The sequence below is a fragment of the Brachionichthys hirsutus genome, chromosome 18 (genome assembly GCF_040956055.1).
Source record: "Brachionichthys hirsutus isolate HB-005 chromosome 18, CSIRO-AGI_Bhir_v1, whole genome shotgun sequence".
Classification (NCBI taxonomy): domain Eukaryota; kingdom Metazoa; phylum Chordata; class Actinopteri; order Lophiiformes; family Brachionichthyidae; genus Brachionichthys; species Brachionichthys hirsutus.
This window is the reverse complement of record NC_090914.1, coordinates 7,050,429-7,076,656: the sequence shown is the minus strand read 5'-3', so window position 1 is coordinate 7,076,656 and position 26,228 is coordinate 7,050,429. Positions and strand designations below refer to the sequence as shown.

The window sequence follows — 26,228 nt, the reverse complement described above, 5'->3', positions numbered from 1 at the left end:
CAGCAGCACCACATCAATAATGTATTAACTTGGGAAACAATATGCACAACTATGCTTGACGCTCAACAATGTTGTAGGTGTGAGGGCATTACAAATAGCAGCATTCTGGAACCACAGTTATGATTATACATCATTTGTTTAAATGTATTCCAACATCTGCTGCATGACTTCACTTCTTGACTTCATGCAAATTATGAATCAGGGAAAGTTCAGAATACTCGGGTAATGACTGTCTGTTTCACCAAAAGCATTTGCATACATAAAAATGTATATTACATTTGCATTTTTAATACAACAAATGTTCCATCCTTTGGAACGCATAGAACAGGTATCAGTTATGCAGATTTAAGCTTCCATTATAAAGATAAATACAGTGGATAAAATTAAGCTCTGTGTGCAGACACCTTCATTTTGAAATTAAAATGCAGAATTACAGACAATTCATGTTCAGATTTGATTTGTAACAGAGTGCCAGAAGCTACAAAATGATTTTGGTGAAGGTCCCAGTCTGGCACGGTCTGTTCCACATTCTGGCATGATACGGCACAAATTAAGATGCAATCTCTGAAATATTTTTGGGCGAAGTGAAAGTTAATTCTTCATGTGAGAATGTATCAAAGATTCTCAGATTTCTCTGCCAGTGATTTCAGTGAGAGTGGATTTGAGAAATCATAGTTTTCCCCACAGCCTGACCGTTGATGGATGTTAGTTGGTATTAGTGTGTTGAACTGAACCACCATAGAGAGCAAAGGGTTAAACCCTGCCTCCAACTTTCCTTAATCCGTGGTTGTGAATAACAGAAACAGACAAATAACCGAACAAGCAAGTAGAAAAGGTTATTTAATCAGTAAAGATCATGCATTGCATATTTTATTCGTATGTACATATATCTTAATATCCCCACCTCCCAGCTCCTTTTACAGCCTCCCAGTCTTTCTTTTGATCTTCCTGTAGGATTTCACTATTTTGTCTTTCTTCCTTTTCATCTCTCTAATTGTGTTGCACGGAAGCTCGCTTGACGTGCTGCATCACAGCCGAGCGCCTCCTGTCAGGGATCTCCGTGTTTCTGCCATTAGCTGGCCTGTACTGAAGGTTAGATTTAAGAATCTCAGCACAATGACAGCTAAATTAGTTGTATTTCATCATCACGTGTCTACTTTGAATGACTAATGGAGGTAATAAAGATAGTAATTTAGAATTATACGGCACAGATTACCGGTTTTAGCGCCCAGCAGGTAATTTCCCTCACTTGTACTCCAGCAAAACACAATCTGACTTTCATGCCGCTTTGCATGCTGTGTTTGAATTTTTAATCTCAGAGTGAGGCCCACATCATCAGCTATTTGATTTGGTCCTCTGTGCTGCAAAATACTGCGGTGTCAGCAGCCCTTCTAATCCCTGTAAAGAGAGATATCCTGAGGTTTGGGGGTTTTTTTTGCATTATAATAAAATTTGGTTCCTTTTCTTCTGAATTAAACAAGCCCAAGAGTCTACAGCGATGTGGAATACAGCCCCACGACTACAGGTGATGTTAAATAATGCTGATGTTTAGTCAATCAATAAACACAAAAAGGAGGAAAAAAGAGGAGACAGGGAAAAGAAATAATGAAAGCACAAAAGGTACCTCGTTCCAAGGCGGCAACCACAACTAAGACAATTCTCTAACTCAGTCTCTCCCAAATAATCATTGCAATTATTGTTTTCAGACAAAATCCTTTTGTATTTGCATCCATAATTTTAAAAAAAAGTTTGCAGAGAACACTCTGATTTAAAATGACTTTTATATGCTGTTTCACATTTTGAATGCAACACAGGGTAAACAAAGTAAACACGCCAGTGCCAGATGGATGTGCTTATGAGTCACGGGGGTGGCACCATCTGCAGAACACAGTGTTATCCTGTAAAAGTAAAGCTACCCAGAAGAAAATAAAATAAACAGTTGCTATAAACTACAACCGGTTAAAAGCAATGTCTGAGGCAGCAGTGCTGCGATAAAGAACTTTTATGAAGGTTATGACATTCAGTGTTTGTTGAAAATAGTCAGTGTAATGATCTTTATTTCTTACTGTGGATCGAACACTTGCGCATACCTTTTCTGTCCTCAGTCTGCGTGCTCCTGTCCCCCGAGGGTCCCTGTCCCCTCACGGAAGAGCTGGAGCTGTATTAAGACAGAGCTCCCCGGCTCTGGAGGAGGGAGGGCTACTTGAGCTGAGGCTTGGGGAGACGAGGAAAGCTGCCTCCTTTAGAGAGAGGAGATGTGAGCTTGGTATTGCTGCAGGAGGAGGCATAAATGCTCACAATTTACGCCCTCTGTGTCACCACCAGAGTGTGACTGAGCCCCAGAGAAGAAAGTGTAAGTCTCTGAGTGTGCGTCTGTGTGTGCTTTTGTATTTTCTCTCCCCAGCATCAATGACACAATAAGCAAAGCATGTTGTTTTGATGGCCTGTGTGTGAACAGAACAAGATATGAATGTATAAAGTTCCTGTTGCTGGTATTAAAGCAGTACGCTTCACTGTACTACAATACAATTTACTAAATGAGCTGAGGTAATCCTTACTTTTTGTAATGAGGGTGAACCTCTTCCAGCCTCTTCCAGGCTTCCTCATTCTTTTTGAGCGATATCCTCCATTGCATACTTTTGAGGTCTGGATGCATTAAATAGTATAAACTGGAAAGCAAAGATTTGACTTTTTAGTAGTTCACAAGTGACCGGCTTCGGCTTTGTCAAATTGAAAGAGGACAAAGTGTATTCTCTTTATGTTCATGCTGATCTTTCACAAAAGAAACCTCCAGGATGAAGTCATTAACCAACGAGTAAACTCCTCAGTTTGATGGTTCTGGCATCTGCTGTTCTGCTTCATGGCCTCCACAAGAACCCACACAGGAAATACCATTTCTGAAAACTGACAGAAAATGATTTTGCACTTTACTGACCCTGAACTGTCGATTGGCAGCTCTCACTCCAGTCTCAATAAACTGAGCCGAGCAATAATCAGTGCATCTGAACAGGTTGCCATCTGGGGGGGTGCCATGCATTACGACGTGTTCAGCAGTCGAATGTTTCTAAGAACACGGGTGAACTTTTCCTCTTAATGTATGAAGGAGATGATCTTCAAAAACGGAAGGTTGAACAAACCTCACTTCCAATGGGAAATAAACAAAGAATAACAACAATAGAAGAAGACATCAGACACTGAGTCGCCCCTCTTTTTCATAAATTGAGAGCAAAAAATAAAAAACAGGGGTCTCAGACTGCTGCATGAGGCTTGGGGTCCACCTGAATTATGTAACAGTGAGTCGAGCCTGCCCTGCAAACCCAGCAACAACAAAACGTATAAACATCTTTGAGTGGCGTGCGTATTACTATCTGAAAACTAACCCTAACCCTTAAATGGCAGGAGAAACTCTCCCGACACTTCATCTATATTTATAATGCATGCGTTCCTTGGTGACGGCTGCTTCTCTGCTGCCTCGGCGTCGCATTGCACCTGGCAACAGCTCAGGGGCACACAGATGGATGGAAGTACATTTGCCACTTACAAAACATAGACTGAGAATGAAAATGAGAAATGCAAGATGATATTTGCGATGCATTGTGTGCCACTGCACACCAGGTAAAAGATAGAACCTCTTGTGTTTCAGGACAGCAGACAGCAGACGTGTACAGTAAACTTACAGCCTTTGTTCTGACTTCATCTCTGTCACGACAGGGTCGATATGGTCTCTGCTGGGAGCCACTGAGGAATGTCAATAGTGACCTGTACCAGAGAGTCACTTCGTGATCAGGAGCCTGACCCCGAACCACAGGAAAGTCTGTCCACCCATCGGCTGTCGGCGGATTGAGCTCTGTGAGCCGATGAATACAGATTACTTTCACTTACATTGTGTAGTTCTTGATCTAGGCTCTTTTTGTGAATGAGATGGCCATTACTTGTTTTGGAAGCATTTGTTGGCCCATGTGCTTTTTTCTTTACTTAAATTGACTATTTTCAAATGGCTGTCGCAGCAGTGATGGGAGAGAAACTGCAAGAATCATTATCAGTAATTGAATGTTAACAGATGACTGAGCAGCAATTACAAGAAGCTTCTGAGAGAGGCGTGGAAAAATATTGGAAATGGTCTAAGCAGTGGTTTATCCAGAATCCATTAAAATTAGAGTTCACTGTTATCACAGGTAGCTTATCCAGGGATCATTTGACAAATGCTGCTGCAGAAACTACCCTACGGTGCTGTTTTAGCTCATCTAAGAATCACTAATTTGATGTGCCCCACGTGCAAAGCACTGAGCACACAGTATTCTATTTACCATAATTGTGCCGCAACATCTTCAATATTCTTATTCGGTCATGTTTTCTTTTTTCCTTTCTCCTCGAGTCCATTTTTTGATCACGAAGTGCAGAGGCGAAGAACGACTGGATCAATCAGCTGATCCAATACAGCTGCAGGGGAGCAAACAACAAACCTCAAATTCTTGTATGAAATATGCACGCTGCACGCCTTGGTTTCGAACCCAGGACCTCCTGGCTGGGAGCCGAGCGTGCTACCCACTACACCACCTAGATGTTATCCCACCGGGCGTTAGGATAAATAGACAGTAGCATTGTTGACTTTAGACCAGAGGCACTGGTTTTGAATCCAGTACGACGTCACCTGGTCGGAGACACGCCCACTCCACATAACACAAAAGGAAAAAGCACAACATAACAACACAACAACACAGCAACACACAACAACACAACAACACGCTGTGGTCTGAGAATACCTCGGGCATCCTCACCTATACGGTGGCGTAGTCGGTAGGGTTACCGGTCTACTGCCAGAGGAACTGGGTTCGCATCCAGCTGTGGGAGCGGGGGTGGAGTAGGGGCGGCAGGGTAGGCCCAGGGCCTTGCCTGGGCGGAGTGAACTGGACCACTGGTCCGCTCCACTCCGCTCAGGTGTGCCCTGGACCTACCCTGTTGCCCCTGCTCCATCTCATTCCCGTAGTGGGATTCGATACCAGGGCCATTTTGCCCCCCTCGACAATGCTGCCAACTATGCCACCGTGGAGGTGAGAAAACTTGCCCTGTTATTACAAAGTAATTACTATGTCATAAGTTGATATTACAGAGCACCGGAACATTAACTTTCTGGCCGTATGTGACCATCATTAAAATTGTCCCAAATAAAAGGGAGGCTACTCATGTTGTATGGAAAGGAAAATAAGCAAATTCTATTTTGGGTCTCTGGTATTGTTCAGGGGGCCAGGCCAAATGTGGAAATGGGCCGTAGTTTGGGGACCCCTGCTTTAACCCATTCCACTACTTTGTGGCTGATTGCAGTATTTCTTTTCAAAAAGCGAAGGACATGTTAAGAAGCCAAAAGTCAAATTTTTGGAAATCTGTTTACATTCAAAACTTTCAGTTCTACTCTCTCATGTATGTCCACAAAGTGATTCCAGCTGATCCAGAGCCCACTCCCAACATATTTTTTAATCTCCTTTGGCTTGATAGCGCTGTATGTATTTTATGGTGGAATCTGGGTGGGAAAAGCATAATGTATAATTAAGACGGATGGGGTGAGAGGGTCGGACACGACATGAATTATGGAGCGCGTTATTTGAGCTGCAGTCTTTGCCCGTTCTTGGATGTCATTGCCTTTAGGCTAACATCCTTCTGTAGATGTGATACCATGAAGCTCACAACATATTCCTGAACTGTGGAATGCAAATATGGATCCAAAACTTTCCATTCGAAAATATTATTCACGGCCAATGGTGGATTCGATGAGTGCGTCTTTATCTCTATCAGCCTACTATTCTTCATCACTGAGAGAGTCGATAATAAGTAGTTTTATTCACTGGAAAGAAAGAAGTTGGATTATGGAACATCATCAAACTGCCTTTCTGTTCAAGGTCACAGAAAATCCAACCCCTTCATCACTGTTTCTGCTGCAGTCAGCACCGATGCTTGTGTTCATAATTTATTTCTCTTAAACCTCACTGCAAACAATCAGATGGGAAGACTTTTCCTGATTGATTGCCTTGTGCTTTGGATTTATATATATATAGAAAGGGATCCGCATTGTTGATATTCCTCTCTTCTATTCCCTTTCAGGAAGCAGTTGATTGTGTTTCCTCAGTTCCTCTTTAATCTCCGGGCAATGTGATAGTCAACGTGGAAAATGTACTTTCTTCCTTTCTGTCTAAGACCCTGGAGGCAATCTGTCAACTCAATCCCCACCAGCCTATGTGTGTGTGTGCACGTTGGTTGATGTGCGTCCATCTACCCGCTACACCTGTCACCATTCAAGTGTGTGAAGCCACCAATGGCGGTCTCCATCTCTTTTCACGCTTCTCCGGCTTTCCCTGTGAAGCTGTTCGTGTCTGTGAAACATCAGTGGGGAAGCAATAAGAATTACATCATGAAGTCACAGTGTTGCCGGGGACGCTGCATAAGTCCCCAGAGGGGTAACTTGGAAACATGGCATCGAAACAACATAGTAAGGAATCTGTCTTGTCCCGTCAGGGGTCGCCACCGCAAATCAACCGTCTCCACTTCACCCTGTCCTTTGCATCGTCCTCTCCAACAACAGCCACTCTCATGTCCTCCCTCTCTACATCAGAACGTTCAATATTTCTTTAAGATGTAATGGATCTACTTATAAATTCTGAGCTAAGAGCAAAACATGACGTAACACATTAAATAGGAACACTGAAAACTAAACCGTGATAAACTTAACAGTTTGGAAGGTACTGTGGTGGGAAATCGGGTGGGAAATCCTAATGTCCTAAATCCCAGCAGTAATCATCTTCTTGTTATTAGGGTGTTTTCATGCTCCGTTAGCGTTTGATGACAGCATGCTCATCAAATAACAAGCCGTTATCTCCTGTGAATGTGGTTCCAGGCACCCAGCCAATGGGATTCTCTTCTATAATACATTATTACTGAGCAGTGCGTCGCAGTTTGTGTGTGATTAATTACATATTTTTACCTCTTTGAGGATCTAAAATGATGCACATAAATTAGCTCCATTTTTAGTATATTCACCATGTGGCCTGTCAATCCGTAGCACTTGCATGTTCGACAGCATCCCTCACCATGGTAAATAAATATACATGAGTTTGTATCAGCATTCATAAATCCAAGCTATTAATAATGGCACAAGCAAATGAGCTACAGGCCTTTCAGCCCAGTCTGAGTGTAACTCCGTCCCCTGCTGCTCGACTCCGGAGGCTGAAGTTCAGGCAAAGTGTACTCCTCATAAATTGAGTCATACGTAATTTAGCAGAAATATCTGGTTATATGTTTGCATTAAAAACAACATAAGTCAGATGCAGTATCAACAATAGTTCTTACCAGTGGCAGCAATGTAAATGAATAGGGGTCCCTGGTGTACTATATTCAAGGTTGCTGTAGAAAAAGTTTGAGAATCACCATATAATCAATTGAACATCTCTTCACCCTCTTCTAAAAAAATCCCAAAGGAAACAAGAATGAAATGCTAAAAAATAGCCTGCTTGATATCAATAAGTTAAGAGTTACTGTCAGTTGCCAATGCAATTAAACATTCATGTTGATTTAATAATGTGTACTGTATATAATATCACACAATATGTTGGTAAAACCTTTTGTATTGACTGAGCTGCTGTACAAATAATTCTTTCAAGGTCAAAACCACACTTTCTGATATTGTTGGAGCTGAACTTAAATTCTTGAAACTAGAAGTCCATTCTGAATGGCAGCCATTCATTTGAATGTTGTTCAAGTTCAGCATTTCTTTTCAATCACACCATTTCTTGTGGCATTTGTATTACTTCTTTTAGAGGAATATTTTCTGTTTGTGTTCTAAGTGCTGTTCTGACCTTGACTCACACAGAAAGCAGCGGCATCGGAAAAAATAAAATACAATTCAAAAACGCCTACTGCACCGATGAGTCAGAAATTCGGCCGCAGTTTGTGAAAATCTATTACCAGCAGGACTGTTTCCCTTTACATCTGTCTGCCTCATCATCAAGGTATTTTCATACATAATTAAACACAGCTGAAGAGCTGCGATATTGAATACAGATCAAATAGACACCTCAATCATCACTGGATATGAGCCATTAATTTGTTGTCAACATATTTGGCTCTTCAACCCTCCAAATGTTTCTGTCTGATTGATTAAACTAGCGTAGCTAAGTGAACCCAAATGAATCACCGAATAAATAACTTCTTTATTGTGAATCTCTGAGGCTTGCAAAGTTAATTGTCCTAAAAGCAGTTAGCTACGCTCCGTATCATGTGTATTACACTCACTTGTTTTCCCTCTTATTAGAACAGAAGACAGTAATACTTGCCAACGTTGATAAGTATTCAGATATTTTGTGCTTCACAATGCATTATTCATCCCTTATTAACCCAACTCCCAGTTTAAGGTGAATATAAACAGGGTGAAACGCGAGCACATATTTTAATTGATTCAAACTGAGCTCACCCTGAAGTTTTGTATGCTGATCATACTAAATATTAACTCTACATTTATCTGTATTAACATAAGGTTCACCTAAGCCATTTCAAAATCCGACAGACCCAAAATTTCAATGACATATCTTTAAATGACTTGCACCTTTTGCCTCAAAGCTAATTTCTAATCAGTACTTAACATTGGGCGAGCATATTCATATGCGTGAGCTATTCTCATTATTAGTTGGCTCCTGAAAATACTAAATTCTCTAAATGAGGTGACCCCAAACACAAGTGGGTTTTGATTGGCCACTGTGGGCTGTATCCATGCCATGACTAAAGACGTACATCTCACTGGGACTTGAGTTTTTCCTGGTGTTTATCTGTGTTTTCCCCGATCCCTCTCCCATGTCTCCTCCTTCCGCAGCTGGTGTGTGTGGGTGTATGTGTTGCGAGCACGGCTCCACTCACCTGGCTCCTGGCTCAACTCCTCACCCTTCCAAAATAAATTCACCAAGCAGGCAATAGAAGAACCTCTCCTCCCACTCGTCAACACTGATCAATTTGCTTAGTTTCGATTGCTCAGTGAACAATGCCTCACTCATTTCTTGTGTTTCCTCCTTTCATTTCCAGCTAACCATTTGTCCTGTGCTTAGTGTCAACTCCTGACTCCAGGCATTGCCACCCATGCTTGATTGTCATCTAACCTCAGCCTCCTCATCCTCCATGGACTCCACCCACCAGTCCTCAGCTCTATCGACACTCCTTCCACTAAGTCTTTTCAAACAAGATCATTTCTAAAACAAGATCCTCTGTGAGAAAAAAATATCCCCACAAACAGCCGGGCAACATTGGAGTTGAAAGCAAACGCAAAATTCAAGTGTTTGAATGAGTTTCTGTCCAACTAATAATAATGAGTGTCATCAATGGGGAGCTAATGGATCCCTTTCCAGAGTTAAGACTCGGCAGAGGTAAAAATAATTTACATCCTTGTCACATTTTACTGCAGTGGCAAACTGAGCTTGCACACATTATCCTCTTACTCAGCCTGTCTTTGCTCTCACATCAATCTGAGAAAAGAACAAAAAGGTGGAATAGATCGAAAACATACTGTACGCTTCCCACCTCAGATTGTTCCTCTTGGTTACTTCCACAAGACATGCATTATTCAAGATTTTTTTTGCATGCATTTTTTCATCCTGAGGAATGTGCTGCATTGAGATTTATTTACAAAGATTAGACATGCAGTAGATTTTCTCTACACTTGCTTTAATATGAGTCATGATTCTGCAGGGGCAATATTTCAACTTTCTCCCCGTGTTCCTCTGAGATGGTTGGACAGAGAGTTCACTTGCTGCTGACAGTTTTACAGCTGAACAGTGTATAGAGGCGACCCAAAGCTAATAATGGCGTACTCGTGTAGGTGGAGGCACATACAGCGAAATGAGCTTAATCTCATTGTGTAGCTACTATGCCATGACAATAAAGGCTTTCTATTCTATTCTATTCTACAAGCCCTCTGTCAAGTACAGCGCTGTCTGCTCTGGATGTATGTTTAGGATAGTAAATCAAATGTGTTTTCATGCCAGCAGCAGACACACAGCAGACACACATTGCGTATTTCTCAACAGAGTGTATGAATGGTTGTCTCTGTGTGGCCCCCCACAATGTGCTGGCGATGCATTCGGCGTGTTCCCTGCCTCTCGCCTATAACAAGATTGGAAGGTATTTCACCTCTCGTCCAATAGGCTTCTTCAGTTCTAGCTCGGCTGCATAGTTGATGGTGTATAGTTGAAAATAGCTTTAATCACGGAGTGCATCTCCACCCATGGAGTCAAGTAACTCGATGGTGACGGATAGATTTGCAAAGATTTCATGACAATGGGGAGGTGGCGAGTGTGAACCGCAACATGAACTAATTAGAGGCAGAGAGAGAAAGACAGTTAAAAGAACGGGAAGAAGCAAGATAAAGTTGTTTGATGAGATTAGCTGTTAGGGATTGATATCTCAACTGGCAGCCCCAGAAAATGATAGCAATGTGATGAGCGATCATGCAAGAGATGAGTGAAATAAGAACTTAGATATGGATTAACCCATGCAGAATAGTCTTCCTGGCCAGATATGAATCTTAAAATGAATGATTCATATGATAGTCAGTTAATTCAGATAAATATTATGAACATAAATGGATTGTAAATGTTATTTAGGCCCATGGTTAAAATTCGACAAATAAAACCACAGAAGAAGGATATGTGGCAGCTAAAATGATAAGTTACAGCTAAGTTACAGTCAAGAAACAACTTCTGAGAAAAAGCGATTCATGCATGTTAAATATTGAGCAAGAGTAATAGCACTGATTGGTGTAAAGGGAAGGTACGCATCAAAATTACATTTGCTCAAAAACTGAAAGCAGTAAAGTGGAAATCCCTGAAGAGAAATAGGATGCTGTTTCCGAGCTGTCCCTCCATTGGTGCCGGGCCTGTCCCTCATAGCAGGAGGAGAAATGGTTGCTTCATGTCCCTCCTCCTGAATGTGATGACTGACAATTAAGTCTAGCTGGTAGGTACATTTTACATCTTATTTGTAATTTTATGACATGAAATTCAAAAATTAAATGAATCTCTTCTACAGAATAAAAATATATGGATGGATTACTCAATGGTGCAGGGCAGGAATTTAATAAGGGAACAGAAAAACTGTAGAGATACAGAATGACCAGAAAAAGACAAAGAGATGTAAAATGCCCTGAGAGAGATGCTAAAAACTTCCTTTTGGTCTGTGACTCACACTAATGGGGCCACGATGGGCTTTCAGGGCATGCTCAAAGATGCTCCAGGGAGATTTTTCAAAGTCCTGCCCAACCTTTTTGTCCTTTCTTTGGGTTTGACAGGTAGGGCTGGAGGGAGTTTCAATTTTGCACTCAGAATTTAAATGTCTCAGTTGAAATAGCCCCCTTTCCTTACTGATTTTGTCCTAATAATAGGGTTCTGCTGCTGGGTTCAGCCCCAGAACACTCCTTTTGTTCTGAACCCTACCTAAGCGAGACAGACCGAGATGGAGAGGCGGTGTAACGGAGTCGTGATGGGTTCGAGATGAGATCTTGATGAAAATACATCTTGAGGCAGTTGCATAGAGCGAGAAACAGAGATTCAGAGAACGGCAAGGAGACATTAAGGGAGAAAAGGCACAAATTAATAAAAAAGAATAGATGCAGAAGAAGATCTACTCATGGTGATGAATGCACTGAAACAATGGTGCTCGATCTCTCCACTCATTCTCTCACGTTATGGTTTTTCTGCTCCACTCAACATGGAATGAGAATTCATAAGGTTTAATGTCTGTCCCTGAGATGAAGTGGGTCACATTGATTGTGGAGGTTCCGTTTTCCAAGACATGCCTAGATTGTAATAATTTTCACTGAGAGACGGTTTACCTATATTTATGTGTTTTTGTCCTTCACCTTCTGTGTCCCCTTCCTTGTCTGCTAATCTCTCTGCGCAAATGTGATTAAGAATCCATGCATGTGTGTCATCTTATTCTGGCTAAATGCTAACAGGCACGTGCAGATTAAGAAAATTGTATTGGAACAATACTCAATAATAGACTTTAGCTGTGCGCTGCCATTGGGGTGACACCCCTATTATACAGACAAGTGGAGCAAGTCACAGGGCTGCGTCAGCATGATAAAACCACTCAGAGCTGTAGACGGCCCGCCACGAACAGAAACAGAGGTGGAATGCAGCGATATATGTGTTTTCTCGGGTGCCGTGAGATTCCAGTGGGCTGAGCAGAGGAAGAGTTCCAGAAGGTGAATTTATTTGGGGTGCAAAGTAATCTTTTTAACTTCAGATTTTAATTTCAATAAATCCCATCATCATCAAAATTAAATCAGTTAAAATGATGGGTTTTACCTGTGCATATTTTATTTCCTCTGGTATTTTAACTTAAGCTCCATCAGTTGAGATGGTTCATGTGTGTGTGCTCAGAGGTGGGTGGCTATATCAGAGGACTTAATGACTTGCGCGCTGTGCTGCTGAGAGGTCCGCTGTGCAGCCGGACAGACAAATACAGGGGTATTTGTTCACACTCCAGTCCCAAAGCCCTGTTCCTGCTGATAGAGACTGAATACTGCAGCAGGAAAGCCTTCCAGATGCCTCTAACCAAAGTAATAACTCCATGTGTAATGAATTTGTTTGGCATTGTAAATGCCTTTGAATCTAAAAACCATTTTGCAGTGTACATATTTCTTAGAGGAAAGCACACAATGCGTTTTCTTATGAGAGATGATATTGTGTGCTGTCGCTATTACTGAAGTTTTATATTTCTTTATGTACTTATACAGTCGGCCAATAGCACCCTGTGACTGTTCAGTCAAGGGAAAATACACAGCAATGTATTTTTTCCCAGATCAATATTGATGGAAATGCATCTCTTCATCAGCTTTCATCATCTGGCACACTTACTGCTCTTTACCTTCCTCCGCATGATCAATGGAACAGCAGAGCGAAGCATAACAGCAAAAAAAAAAAAAAAATCAATGATACAAATAGATTAAGGGAGAATTCAGGAACAATTTGAAACTGCTTCTCCGTTTTTGCTCGTAATGAAGCGGAACCGACGTTCCCCGAACCCATTTTCATTTATTCTCCTCTCATTAGTGGTCGTGTCCTCTCTCGTCTCTCTGTTATCCCCACACTTTCACAGCTTCAAACCTCAAGCTGTGATGCCGAGAGGCTTTCTTTCTTTGTTCTTGCCTTTGCATGTGACATTATACGATCCCAATGGTGGAAGTTCTATGTCGTTAATGAGCAACATTTTTTTTCTCTTTTCCTCTCACAGCACACTTATTTCCTGTCTCTTTAACTAATATAGGTTTTTCAAATGGCTTTCTTTTCCTCTCTATTGCATCTTTTAAATTGAGACACTTAAAGCTGCCTCAAAAGGTTGATTCATGCTATATAGGTGATAGTTGATGTATAGGCTCTCTCCCCAATGACTATGAATATAAGATATGCAATATTCTACATGATAATGCTAGTATTACTATTCATGCTCTGCAAAGGTCAAATCTGTGGTTCAAACTGAAAGAAAAGGAGAAGCACTTCAAGAAGAGACAACATTTTTATGCAATGACTGCTAAAGCTTTATTTTTACCATTAAATGTGCATTTATTGTTTTATGAGAATCGTTAAAGTGTAAACTAAGTGAACAAGTCAACCGACAGAAAACATCCTTTCCATAAAAGCTGAAATTTAGAAAACACTGCTGCATAGCGGAGGCACTTCGACATATTTGTGCAGCCAGGTGTTCAAATTATACAACCAACAAGGCGTTAGATAATAAAAGTATCAGAGAACAACATGTCTCAGCTGAAATGCACAACTGGGAACCAATGTTTTACTGTCTAACACAATCCGGCAGTATTTTCTGTGCTCAAGATGGAGCTGCTACACAAGAGGAGATAAGTCAAAGCTCAATAATAAAAGCTCAGCGAGTAAATAGTGAAAGAGGCAGAAATTAGATTCTCAAAAAATCAAAACTCCAGAACGCTGTAATTTATGAGAATGAGGCAAACGGTCTCAGAACCTGAAGTCAGCAGCATAAAGCATGCTCAATGCCAAAAGATTATATAAATACATATGTTATATATATGTCCACATTTTCACACACATTTTCAAAAACTACAGTATTAAGAGACAGACCAACTTAATGTTGCACTGTGTAGTTACAGTTTCGTTCTTTATTATCAAGCCCAGTGTCTGCAGCAGCTGAAGTTTTATCCCACTCGCACACACTTGCTGTCGCAGAGATAAGTCATGTAGCCTTTCAGTAACTGTCCATTTTGTGTAATGGTCCTCTGTGAATGTGTGTTTTGAGTGTGCGCTTGAGACAGCCATGCCTCATTACAACAAAACTGATAATGGTCATTCTGTCCTCGGGGATCTCAATTTCTGAATTCAATTTGTGACTCTCCGTTGGCAGGAGCAATCTCTCTCTGATGCTGTGTCTCTCTTCTGAATTTACAGCTGCTCTCGTCTGCTAAGTGGATATAATGACTTCTACGTGACTGAAAAAAATCAAGTTGCACCATTCCAAATTATTTCAATTGGACTCAGAGGTTAGCGGAATTTAAGCAGGTCTTCTCCACCTCATGTTTATAAAAATGCATCACAGTGCTGCGAGCGCACTCACTGCATTAAAGGTTGTTTTTTTTTTTTTAACCGACCGAAGTAAAGTAAAGTCAAACGGAACTTTAGTCATTATCTACACACCTACGTATCTATGAAGCATTGGGTGAAGATTATTTGTTCCAGCACTTATTCTATAAAATAATAAATAAATAAAAAAACAGCTAAATTCAAAATTATAATAGCCAAAGCACATTCCACTACCAAGACTCGACGGACCTCGTCGGTCGATCAGACCAAACTGAAACATCCCGTGTGTTTTGTATGCTTTGCCCATTGCTTGAAATAAGTATGGGATGATTTTTCAAATGTGTTGCTCCCAACGACACCCGCATAAAAGGACATTTTACCCTATACATGTAATCATGAAATACATATTTTTTTATTACCTGGAATGCAATCAATCCTTGTCGGTTGTCAAGTTTTGTAGATATTGGCTTTGGGCATGTCTACTTTCTCTTCAATAAAATGAGACAGGATAGCAGGTTAGCTTGCTGTCCTCAGAGGGGAAAATGTTTTAAACTGCAATCTTTTTCATGGAATTATAATTGGGTTACCGTACTCAAATATCAGAAGCCATGAGCATAAACAGCATTTAACCAGCACCATCTGGATTTTCTGGGGGGGGGGGGGGGGGGGGGGCATTAGAGAGAAATACAAGGTGACCCTGAAAAGCAGTGGCACAAATATACTTTATCCTCTTCTGAAAACAAATGGAAATCTATATCGTTCCAGCAGACACATCCTTTCTGTGTTCATTTTCATTTGCTCAATAATATATTTGCAACTCGGACAAGCATTTTCAATCAGAAAACTGAACACCAACCAAAGGAGGGGAGAGGTGGGAAGGAGGATGAAGACCTTCGTTAGTTTAACCATAAGCTAGAACTTGAAAGTACAACACTGGTCTTTTCGATCGGCCTCAGACGGTGTGACTAGAGTGTGATGTAATCCAGGCTGCACCATCCAGAAATCTCATTTTAAGAGTTGTCACCTTGAACAAGCCGTGCAAACAAAGCTGGACGACACAGATGACAGTGGCTTCAAGTAAAATAGTAGAACCAACTATAATAACCAACTGCAACTTAAATCAAGAGAATCTTAGTCAGCTTCAACAACATTGTATTTTGTACTGGTCAGTGTCAAATGACAAAAAGACATTTGTTCTAACTGTCTAGAATCAGCCTGCGAATTTCTTTTAACGGAAGATTTTTCACGAGTTTGCCAGAAGGGATGAATTTTTTCAGAAGAATCTTTAATTTCACTATTGTAGAGTGGAATACGATGCCTAATTAGCCCTTATTGCCTCTTCTGTACAACAGCACAACACTGCCCTCTCCTGGTACATCACTCCAGCAGCCTTATCTTAAGCACAGCAGACCAACAATTTGACCATTTACTTCTAATCTGTCTATGCATCCATCTATTGATCCTATAAAATCAAAGTCATTTTTCCGATGTGACAAAACACCGGTTGTTTTTTCAAAATGATCTTAGTTCTGTACGCTACAGAAGCAAAAACACCAAGCTACGCAAGGTGTACGAGACGAACCCAGCCACCCGGGTACATCGTTAGTCAGTTGTATACATCAATTGCTCAATTCTCCTCAACCACCTACGAGTGCGTGCAGACTGGGACCAGGTCACATGAACTGCAGCCGTTTATACTATAGTGTAATTGCGAACGGGAACAATTTCCAAATGCACCAGCATCCACTCCACTGCTAGCTTAAAACCAAGCGCTAAAAGAACAAAGTCAATACACTTTCTATAAACATTTATTTATCTTTATTAGCCAGCGGTAACCAGCTCAGACAAGGACTCCATATTGTTTCAGAACTTTTGTGTACTTTTCAATCTTGGACTCGACGTTCTTTTCTGCTATCTTGGTCAGCTTGACCACTGTCTTTTTCTTGGTGTAGCGGATCTTGGACTTCTCCTTCCTCTTCTCCTCCAGAGTTGCTGTGATAGCCTGATACTTCCAGCCGACCTCGTGAGCCAGACGACCAAGGAGGGCAAACTGAGGGGGGGGGAAAGAAAATTCAAGTTTCAGAGAACAAAAACAACTTGGTGTGTTCTTTGACATCGCGTTAAATATTTAAGCATCCTAAATTTTATAACAGTCAACGTGGCTCAGCAAGCAAATACAAATGCATGTCACCAGCAGATCGTTGTCCAAACACATCGTGTTTATCCTTGCTCAACTCAGCAATCAGATCCGCAAAGTGGTTTCATCAATAGATGATCAGCTGTGCATTCAGAGCTCATCATCGTAAAGCAAGAACGACGCGTTTGGACAAATGAATGCTAATACTAATACTTATGAACGAAACGTAGACTAAAATTCAAATCAATATTCCAAACACCGTTTAACGCTCAATGTCAATAAGGACCGTTAATTTGTTTATCAACCACCCAGCTTATATAAACCTTTAAGTCGGCTATTAATCAAACATTCACGGCTCACCTTACGAGTGGGCTTCAGGCGCACAATTTTGAGAGCAGCGGGAACAACCATGCGCTTCCTCTGAAAAAGATAATCATAATAATCTGGTGAAGATCGGATAAAGAAGCAAACTATACAACCAAGGAATTAATAACAGCACGTCTCAGAATTTTTTTATATCAAAGTTTTACTCAAACAAGGTATGTAAGGGAATTTTGAGTGACATCACAGACAGCTGCGTACGGGACAAAAAAGATGATGCGATGCAGCCCCCGACAGCCGATTAATATTCATCACCTTGTCATAGGGTGGAGGGATGCCGTCGAACACCTTCAGCCTCTCCAAAGCGGCCTGTCCTCTCTTGGTTTTGTGGGGCAGCATACCTGGTGAGCAGAAAGAGTGCAGTACCTTTCAAATTACTGCAACCATACGGAAAGAACGTTGTCCAAACACATCGTGTTTATCCTTGCTCAACTCAGCAATCAGATCCGCAAAGTGGTTTCATCAATAGATGATCAGCTGTGCATTCCGAGCTCATCATCGTTTAAGCAAGAACGACTTGTGTTTGGACAAATGAATGCTAATATACTTCACGGACTGTCAGCTTATGAACGAAAGGTAGACCAACATTCAAAACACTGTTTAGTTCTAGTTATACATATAAGGACACAGATCAACTGGGCATTAGTATTCCCATGAGTATTGCCACATTCTCACCCCTGACGGTCCTCCAGAAGATCCTGCTGGGAGCTCTGAAGTGGAAGGGTCCACGGGAGGGGTTGGTGTTCATCCTCTTACGCAGGAAGGCCAGATACTTCACTGTATAGGCAAACAACATGTGACTTTTGAGTTTCGCGTTGGGATGCTCACCATCGGTCAAGACTAAAAATGTAACACCGATGTCTCAGATGGTAGTGCATGTAAAGTCTTCTCATGGTCATTTAAACTCGAATAAGGGTGACAAATCATCATCGACAACGTACGAATAAGTACTTCACAGCTCCATTGTTCGGACAAATCCTACTCACGCTTGTTGCGGTAGAAGTTGCCAGAGATGTTGATGCCTTCACATCGCACCACCACCACTTTATGTCCTAGAAAATAATTTAAAATAGTGTTTTTTTTTTTACCATTTGGGTGGCACGAATCGCGTGTGCTCGTAACCTACACCCCGTCTCAGATGGTAGTGCATGTGAGTTTCCTCATTGTCGTTAAACTCAAGCAAGATAACATTTGATCATCACCGACAGAAGTAGCAACAGAGCATTCGATGGGGCGTTCAGAATCTGCATCTCGTGTTCGCCGCCACTTTGCATGGCTTTACTGAAAGTTCTCACTAAGACATTTAAAATCAGATTTACCCAGAAGAACTTGTTTTGCCACAATGGCAGCGAGCCGGCCGAGTAGATGCCCCCTGCCATCAATCAGCAGAACCTGCAGGTTTCAGATAGAAAGAATGGACCTACAAATGAAACTTACGCTATGTGAACTAAAGCCAGTAAAATCACTGCAAATTGAATATAAGCACTTCAAGAGCGCAAAGTTGAAGCCAAATAGTTTTAAATAAACTACAGGCCGGAGTGGAAATCCCGATAAAGACATGTTAGCTTAGCGTCGGCGCAAAAGCACAACGGCACGATGCCTGTGTTTTGGGTTAAAGTAATGTGCACGGACATTTAAGAACAACAATGATGCCAAATTTAACCAATAGATGGATTTATTAATCCATATTTACACAAATATATGACACGCATTAACGTATAGCATGCTAACAGCGTTGACTGGTTAGGGAAGCTGCCATGTTGAAGGCACGTCCACTCAGCTACGGCTGCACTCAATACGCTTTAATTTAGTATTATAAGGAACCCTCAACCAAATAACTATAAAATTAATTAGCGCTTAGCTTCCCCCGCAGCCTAACTGCCCAAGAAAACACTTAACTTCAATCTACAAGTAGAAAACAGAAGCCGAGACTACGAAGCGTTTCACCAACCTTATTGAACCGGTCCGCCATGATGAGCGAAAAGAAAGAGCAACGGGGTTGCCCGTGGAATAAGGCAGGGGTAGGCGGAAATGACGACACCGTCCTCGTGTGTCATATGGAGTCGCGCCTGATTGTTGAGCGACCGCTGCGGTCTGGAGGGAAATGCGTTCTCTTTTGAGTCCTCGATTCGTATGTTTTTATATCACATTTTCTGTTGTCTTAAATATTGAGTTGGAATAAAGTCAAATAACCATTCCTGACCATTTTTAATCACCCATAAATTTAACGAAACTGATCTTACCTGATAATGTTTTAAGACGTATGTTGAAGTGGGTTATATGAAACTGTGTGCTATCTATAAATGCATTATTTTAAACCCACTCGCTTGTACCGTAATTTCGCCTTGATGCATTTTAAAAATCCAAGATGGATTTTTGTAATTTGAGACTCACCAATTGTTATTAATTTAACTGGACATTTAAGAGAAACGTACCATATACAGTTCCTGAAATTTTATATTCACAAATAAGGGCTACATGTCAAAAATGTTAATTGTTCTTTTAAGTAATTAACTTCTCGGGTAATGTTTTATTTCAGATATAAGGGTTGAATTAAACATTTCAAACATTCTTATCATGATCTGTTTACGAAGTCAGAAAAAATATACAATAAAAACGAAATTCAGTTTGTGTGACAAATTTATTGACACATCACATAAGAAGATCATTTAATGTTACCATTAAAGATAATTAAGTTTCCCCACTTTTCCAAAACACTCTGTGACCTACTACAACCTGGGTCACGGCATATAATTAACATTTCAATGTTAACATTAGTAACTCTCAAGCAAGTACAGAACATTCACCCGTGTAGCATGAAGAAGTCTGAGTAAAGGTTACCAGACTTCTGCTAGATCGGGCCAGCCTTTAACAAGATGCGTTTCTTCAGTCATCAAGCTTCAGATCCTTGATCTTCCCCTTGTGACGGTCAATCTCCCGCTGCAAACGTTCAATCTCCTTTTTGCTGTGGCCAATTTCCTCCTGGTGATGCTGCTTCAACGCCGCCAGCTGCTCCCGCTCCTTACGCCTTACAGACAGACAGACAGAAGAAACATCGAGTGACAAAACAAAGGGTCAATAATCATCGGTAAGGAAAGGGAGGGAACAGAGAATGCATGGAAGAACAAACACCAAACAATGAGTCATATTAATAAACAAATGTCATGACAATAACACAATAATACATCATTTATTTTTTTTCTGTCTACACTTGGTACCACAGAAATACATACTTGAAGTACATCTCCTCCTCAGCGGCTTGTTTCTTCCCCATTGCTCCACCTGCCTCCCTGATGGACCCTCCACCACCTCCACCTTTACCTGCACCTTTACCCAGCTCGCCCAGCTGACACGGGGCAAGGGGTGCAGTCAAGAGGGACATGAGAACAATTACACAAAGCTAATGTTACTTCCTATTTTTTTTAAATCATGCTATGTTACATTAGACCCCGTGGAAATAAACTAATTCTGAAGGTTATCATAAGCAGGCAAATCAAAATGTATGCCAGATGCTAAAAGAGCCATTTGGACTAGATCAGAAAGCTTCCAAGAGCATTTTCCGTCTTTAAATGTTTAACTATAAACGATTTACTGGTATTATTAAAGCAATTGTAATAAATACATTGTGGTTTATCCTAACCAATGACTGTAGTCAACAACAGGTATAAATAAATGGCTTCACTTCGCCGATATTAGCGCTAGGCTAGCTCACCTACAATTATTCACAAAAGATACGCTACAAAGATACGACTCTGAATAACCTGTCCTTCAATAAACGGCTCACCTGGTCGGATGACATTCGTAACTGAGAGGTGACGAAACTACGAATGCTAGGCCTGAAGAACCTCGCCATGTTTAGCTCGTACACGTCAACAAGACAAGCTAACGTGCCCTTGTCATGAAGATACGCCACAGGACGGCGCCATTATGAGGCGCGCGGGGGTGTGACGGCGGCGTCATCATCGGGTCGGTCCAATGAGAAGCCGAGGTGAATGGATCCGTCGACATCCCATAATATAGACTGGTTGACGCGGGGTTATTAGATATTAGTGTTATTATTAGATGTCTTCAGTGGATTATTTCAGTGCGCTAAAATCTCCTTTGCTATTATTCACATAAAATCATTGTGAAGAAAAATAATGGACTGTTGTATTGAGAAAATCAGTCTGTAAAGTGGCTTCTTGCAGCTTTTCATCACCTTGTGTTTTATTTCATCGATCAATTTAACAAATGTTCACAAAGATCTTTAACAAAGACATGCCCTGGAATATTTTATTTTAAACCTTAAAAAAAAAGTTAAATATTTAAAAGCCAAAATTGTTTGTGCCTGTTAACAGGTACAAGGAAAACATTTTGGACTGCAGACATACATAATATACGATTCATTAATGAAGTGTTATCCGACATCATAGTAATATTAATGTGAAACTATCACATGTTACTTCACAGCTCTCTCCCTCTTAACTTGCATGTTTACAGGCCCTTTGTGTGTATCTGTATATAAATAGACAAACAATAATTTCCCCACAGGACCCGGAATTTTCTTCTTAAAGGTTGGTATTTGGACATGACAAAATGTGACTATTCTCAGTCATGCATTGAAACTTAAATTTGACTTACATTTAAAAAATAAATTTTAAAAAAGAGAACTTCCTTCATTCATCAGGATTTTATTCAAGGTTGCAAACAATGAAAATACTGTAGTCCCTTCTTTGAACAAGCCAAGAACTGAGTCGTGGTAAAAGGAAAATTGCTCCTTTTCCCACGCCCCTAAAGAATAATTTGACAGGCAAGTCTGGGCTTTTGAGACAAAATCAGAAATAATCTAAGAAACACAGAATCAACTTGAAATTTCAAATCACAATCAACATTTTTCAGATGCCATTACTCATGATCAAAGTTACATATATACAGGTATGGTTGGGCCCTTGTCACCAAGCAAGTGTTTTAAAAATAAAAAAAAATTATGTTAGAATAAAAATCACAAGCCAAACATTAATTAAAATTAACATTCCTGCACTGTTCTGCTCAAAAAATGTCCATAAAATGAACATATAATTAGAAATCCTCAGAATTTTCATTCATGTAGACCTTCCAGTAAAGGTGAGAATGAGCTGAATGATCTTAGGTTGCACAAAAATGCATTTGAAAAGGCAACATCTGCACTTGAGGATAACAAAATCCAATTCTGACCTGTGTATATGTAAAAATAATTGTCATGACAACATATGAAGATGTCTGTCCGGCCAAAAATCAAGCAACATGTTTTCTGAAACCGACAACAAATTAAAGTATATACTATAGTACCAACAACTTTTGTTTTTAAACTCTTATATGTCTTTAACAGTTGAGTGTTAATTACACATCAACACGAAGTAAAATGGGTTTGAAATGTAATATTTTCTCTCAGCAACATAATTATGAACAGATTGTACATGAACAATTTAAAAAAATATAACTTAAGGCCAATCTGCACCTTCGACCGCTGCTCTGATGATAGCTTTTGCAAATGCCTTAAGGTGACCGGCGGATCTGTGAAGGCTTTAATTCAGTTTTCTGGGCTGGTTCATTTGGGTCTCGTTTAAAAGAACATTGAACGGGAATAACAGAATAGAAAGTACAGCGAATCGGAAAAATTACTAAAACAAAATAATATTTTGATGAAAAAAGAAAAAGTCACGGTTGAATCAGAGGGCCAGGAGAGGTCTGCGGAGGCCCTTTGGAGGAGGACAGGACTGCCACTCCCGCTTCCAGCCCCGTCAGTCCTGCTTGATGTTGCCGAGCGCTCTGAGGCGTTCCAGAAGGGGGGGGTGGGAATAGTGCCACATGGAGAACAACCAATCAGCCACAGGGAAGCCCAGGTTGTCCTTGTTGAGCTTAATCAGTGAAGAGTAGAGTTCAGCTGCTTTGCCCATTTTGCGCGCAAAGGCATCTGCCTGGAACTCAAACCTGCGACTCAAGACTGTCAGACAAAAGGACAGGAGCTGCAAAGATAAAAAAATATAAAAGCAAAATCAGCTGACACAGATACACAAAGCCACTGAAATAATAACTCCTCATCCCACGCACCTCATTGTACGGGGAAAAGATGAACTGGAAGATGATCATCAAGCCGATCAACGTGGGTTGACTGCCATTGAAGCCAAAAGCCACAAACAGCTCCTTACGTCCAATCAGAACAGCAAATAGTGAGAAGCACAAGAAGGAGTTCATCTGCAGAAAGAAGAAAAGGCTGCCATCATTTATGGCGTGGGCACACATCAACTTGCGTCTGAATGTCTCCATTGTGATTGGGTGTATTCAGTAAATGGAAATTCTGTTGCAATCTTTTAGGGAAATCAATCAGGAAAACAATGAATCATAGAGACAATTCATCACCTGACTGATGACGATATTCTTGACAGTATGGCCAAGCTTCCAGTGGCCAAGCTCATGTCCCAAAACTGCGAGGATCTCTGAATTGTTGCATCCTTGCTTCTTGTTCTGTAAAACATTCCAGAGAGAACAACAATAATGGGTTTGGGATCTATTTACACAATTATCAAGTGCTGTCAAACCTATAATTCTTTAAAAAAGGGTTTGCTTGTTTTTGTTATAACCACAAACCTGGCTTGTTTATTTCAATGCAATATCTTTTCTAAAGTTTACAAAAATCAGGCTTAATTAAAAAAACAAATTTGAATAAGGAGGAAATCAAGACAAAGTACTGGATTCAATTATATGAATTAAGAACCGCTACATGTCTGAAATCAGGCGTGGCATCAGATAATTCTAATTTTGAGACCTTAGGCTTGACTTTTGATTCATTGGATATTTCATCACTGTCTGGCTGTGCAGGCGGACCCTCTCCAGTCTTATTGAGGGGTGAGTAGTCTTCCAGCAGAGTGTCAAACAGGACAATGCGTTTGTTCTTGAAGAAGCCATAGAAGTAGGCGTTGCTGTGCGATGAACGCTTGGAGCCTGTTAATAGTGGGAAAATGCAAGAGAATAAAAATGTAGACATGCCAAGCACAGCTTTACTATTACGTAATTATCGAGAATGTACTGGATGCTAAAAGAGAGAATGGCCTTTTATTATTTATTTGTAATAATTTACCTTCAACGGCAGGAATGGCAGCCGGTGTAAAAGTTTAGGCCAGAATTAAGCACGCAATCGACTAGAAGGTTGATTTGCTGTGGCGACCCCTGATGGGACAAGCCGAAAGAGAAAGAAGAAGAATTTACCTTCAACCACATAAACCTTGGTGAGGGGAAAGCTTATACTTTTCGCCAAATCCTCAATATCTGTCTTCAGCGCTCCTTCGGGTAAAGGAGTAAATTTGTCAAACAGGGGTGCAATGTAGTCAGCGTAGATTGTGACAAGTACCTAAGGAGAAGATGGGAGAAGACGCATTACGGTGAATTGTTAGCAGCATAACTAGGCCAAGTTATTATTTTTTTGTTCTCATCAAATACCCACAATGCACCCAGACAACACAAGTACTGTTCCTACATTCTCACACATTGTTCAACGTATGCAGTGCAGCACTAACCAGCGAGACGGCCAGGGTGAAGAGCCAGGCGTAAATGAAAAAGTAGTCTCCACCAATCTTAATGATGTAGAGCAGCAGCGTGGTGACAGGAAGCAGGATACACTGGGTCACAACAAACCTCTTTAGAGCGTCCTTAAGGAAGAATCCTAATGTCTGACAGGAAGACAAGACATTCATTAAAAAAGAAATAATGGTAGAAATAGATTCACGCAATCACAGTGTGCTGTTGATTTGGTGTACCTGCTGATTAAATCCATGCTTCTCCTCAATGACAAATGTGTTGTACAAACTCCAGGGAAGTCCAGTAAAGGCACTGAACAGGGTGGCGAGGATTAGGAATACGAGAGACTGGGTGATCTCGTACTCTAAACCGAATCCAAAGCGAGCCGTCACACAACCAGCAAAGCTCCACAGAAATGGGATCCCACCGAGGAGCAGGATCAGCTAAAATGTTCAGAGTACAAAAGTATTTTTTAATTTTTAATTAAGTTACCGCGTGCCAAAAACATAAATGAATGTACTGCTCGTCTTACCGTCCCTTCAGTCTCTGAATAAAGTCCAGACCAAAAGCTGAAGTTACTTTTGTCAAGCTGATAAAGGCGCGACTTCTCAAATGTTTCAGGATCCATGATCTTCCCTAGTTCCTGTGGCACGTGTGTTGTCGACCTGTAAATCCTCCTCTGTGAATGAAATCAGCACCATCGTCACACCTTATGGAATTTAGACAGTTACTTGAATAGCTATAATTATAACAATTAAAAAGGTGCAACATATCAAATTTTATGATAATCTTTTTTGATGTTGTCTGTGCAGATTTATGCTTGGAAAAACAACATGTTTAATTCAATATTCCATACCAAATGTTGTTTTTAATGAGGACTGCAAAGTAGCTAATCTAGATTAACACACACTGGCTACAAGCAAGTTCATAAGCAATCGCAGAAGTGTTTCATGCACTGTCAAATTAAGTTCCATTGACACTACCCTTCAGGTTACACAAGCTGTTAAATAAAAGTTTCTTAATTTGTGGTTATGTTAAGATGTGGTGGATTTCGCCTCGTTTGCTACTAAAAATCTGTTTCGTTACAAGCCAGAAACGTTGGTAAATGAGTGATCACCTTACCTGTCTGTAAGAAAGATATGCTTCCCATAGATACACAGTCCACGAAAACCCCAACACAGCATAGAAGATGAGCTTTTCCACCGGGAGGTCAGAAATCGACGCAACCATCTTTGCTGTCACTGGACTGTGTTGCTGGAGCAGGAATGCCTAGCTAGGAGGCTAACAATAACGATACCACGCCTAAATAGCAGTTTCAACCTGGACGCGATTTAGCATCGACTCTCAATACACTCAGATAACAGTTTAATTAAGACGGAAGTTATATCGACAGGTACAAACAAAAAAAACTAACGCGGAAATATTAGGATCCAGTTTCCATTCCTTAGACAAGGCTAAGGCTAATATCACTCCATTCATGCGCGAGGCTAGCAGGGGTGCGACAACGACTTCTTCCACTCCGGAAACAACGACCACAACTTCAGTTCCGGAGCTCATCAATTTAATTAAGAGAAAGCTAATAAAGTCTGTGT

The 26,228-nt window shown here is 40.8% G+C and overlaps 3 protein-coding genes and 2 non-coding genes across 6 annotated transcripts; all 5 read right to left on the bottom strand.

The window, feature by feature from the left end:
* Window positions 1–16,377: 16,377 nt before the first annotated feature.
* rpl13a (ribosomal protein L13a) lies at window positions 16,378–19,119 on the bottom strand. Of its 2 annotated transcripts, XM_068751622.1 has the most exons (7): window positions 19,055–19,119; window positions 18,423–18,495; window positions 18,090–18,155; window positions 17,779–17,880; window positions 17,359–17,444; window positions 17,083–17,142; window positions 16,378–16,635 (listed from the first exon to the last, which is right to left on the bottom strand). In XM_068751622.1, the coding sequence occupies exons 1-7, from the start codon at window positions 19,073–19,075 to the stop codon at window positions 16,426–16,428; spliced, it is 618 nt and encodes a 205-aa protein (XP_068607723.1). In that variant the 5' UTR covers window positions 19,076–19,119; the 3' UTR covers window positions 16,378–16,425. The 2 variants fall into 2 exon arrangements, with proteins under 2 accessions (XP_068607723.1, XP_068607722.1); XM_068751621.1 differs by lacking the exon at window positions 18,090–18,155 and having other exon boundaries at window positions 19,055–19,087.
* Window positions 17,960–18,040, bottom strand: LOC137908109 (small nucleolar RNA Z195/SNORD33/SNORD32 family). Its single transcript, XR_011105955.1, has one exon. It is a non-coding gene; the product is annotated as a small nucleolar RNA Z195/SNORD33/SNORD32 family (small nucleolar RNA).
* LOC137908110 (small nucleolar RNA Z195/SNORD33/SNORD32 family) lies at window positions 18,232–18,312 on the bottom strand. The gene has a single exon (XR_011105956.1). It is a non-coding gene; the product is annotated as a small nucleolar RNA Z195/SNORD33/SNORD32 family (small nucleolar RNA).
* A 611-nt stretch (window positions 19,120–19,730) lies between the features above and the next one.
* Window positions 19,731–21,044, bottom strand: atp5if1b (ATP synthase inhibitory factor subunit 1b). Its single transcript, XM_068751939.1, has 3 exons — window positions 20,888–21,044; window positions 20,337–20,449; window positions 19,731–20,131 (listed from the first exon to the last, which is right to left on the bottom strand). Exons 1-3 carry the CDS (start codon window positions 20,954–20,956, stop codon window positions 19,990–19,992), a joined length of 324 nt encoding a protein of 107 aa, XP_068608040.1. The 5' UTR covers window positions 20,957–21,044; the 3' UTR covers window positions 19,731–19,989.
* A 719-nt stretch (window positions 21,045–21,763) lies between these two features.
* Window positions 21,764–25,866, bottom strand: zmpste24 (zinc metallopeptidase, STE24 homolog). The gene is made up of 9 exons (XM_068752046.1): window positions 25,759–25,866; window positions 25,169–25,315; window positions 24,876–25,079; window positions 24,636–24,788; window positions 24,328–24,469; window positions 23,888–24,063; window positions 23,482–23,586; window positions 23,173–23,316; window positions 21,764–23,087 (listed from the first exon to the last, which is right to left on the bottom strand). Exons 1-9 carry the CDS (start codon window positions 25,864–25,866, stop codon window positions 22,863–22,865), a joined length of 1,404 nt encoding a protein of 467 aa, XP_068608147.1. The 3' UTR covers window positions 21,764–22,862.
* Window positions 25,867–26,228: the final 362 nt, after the last annotated feature.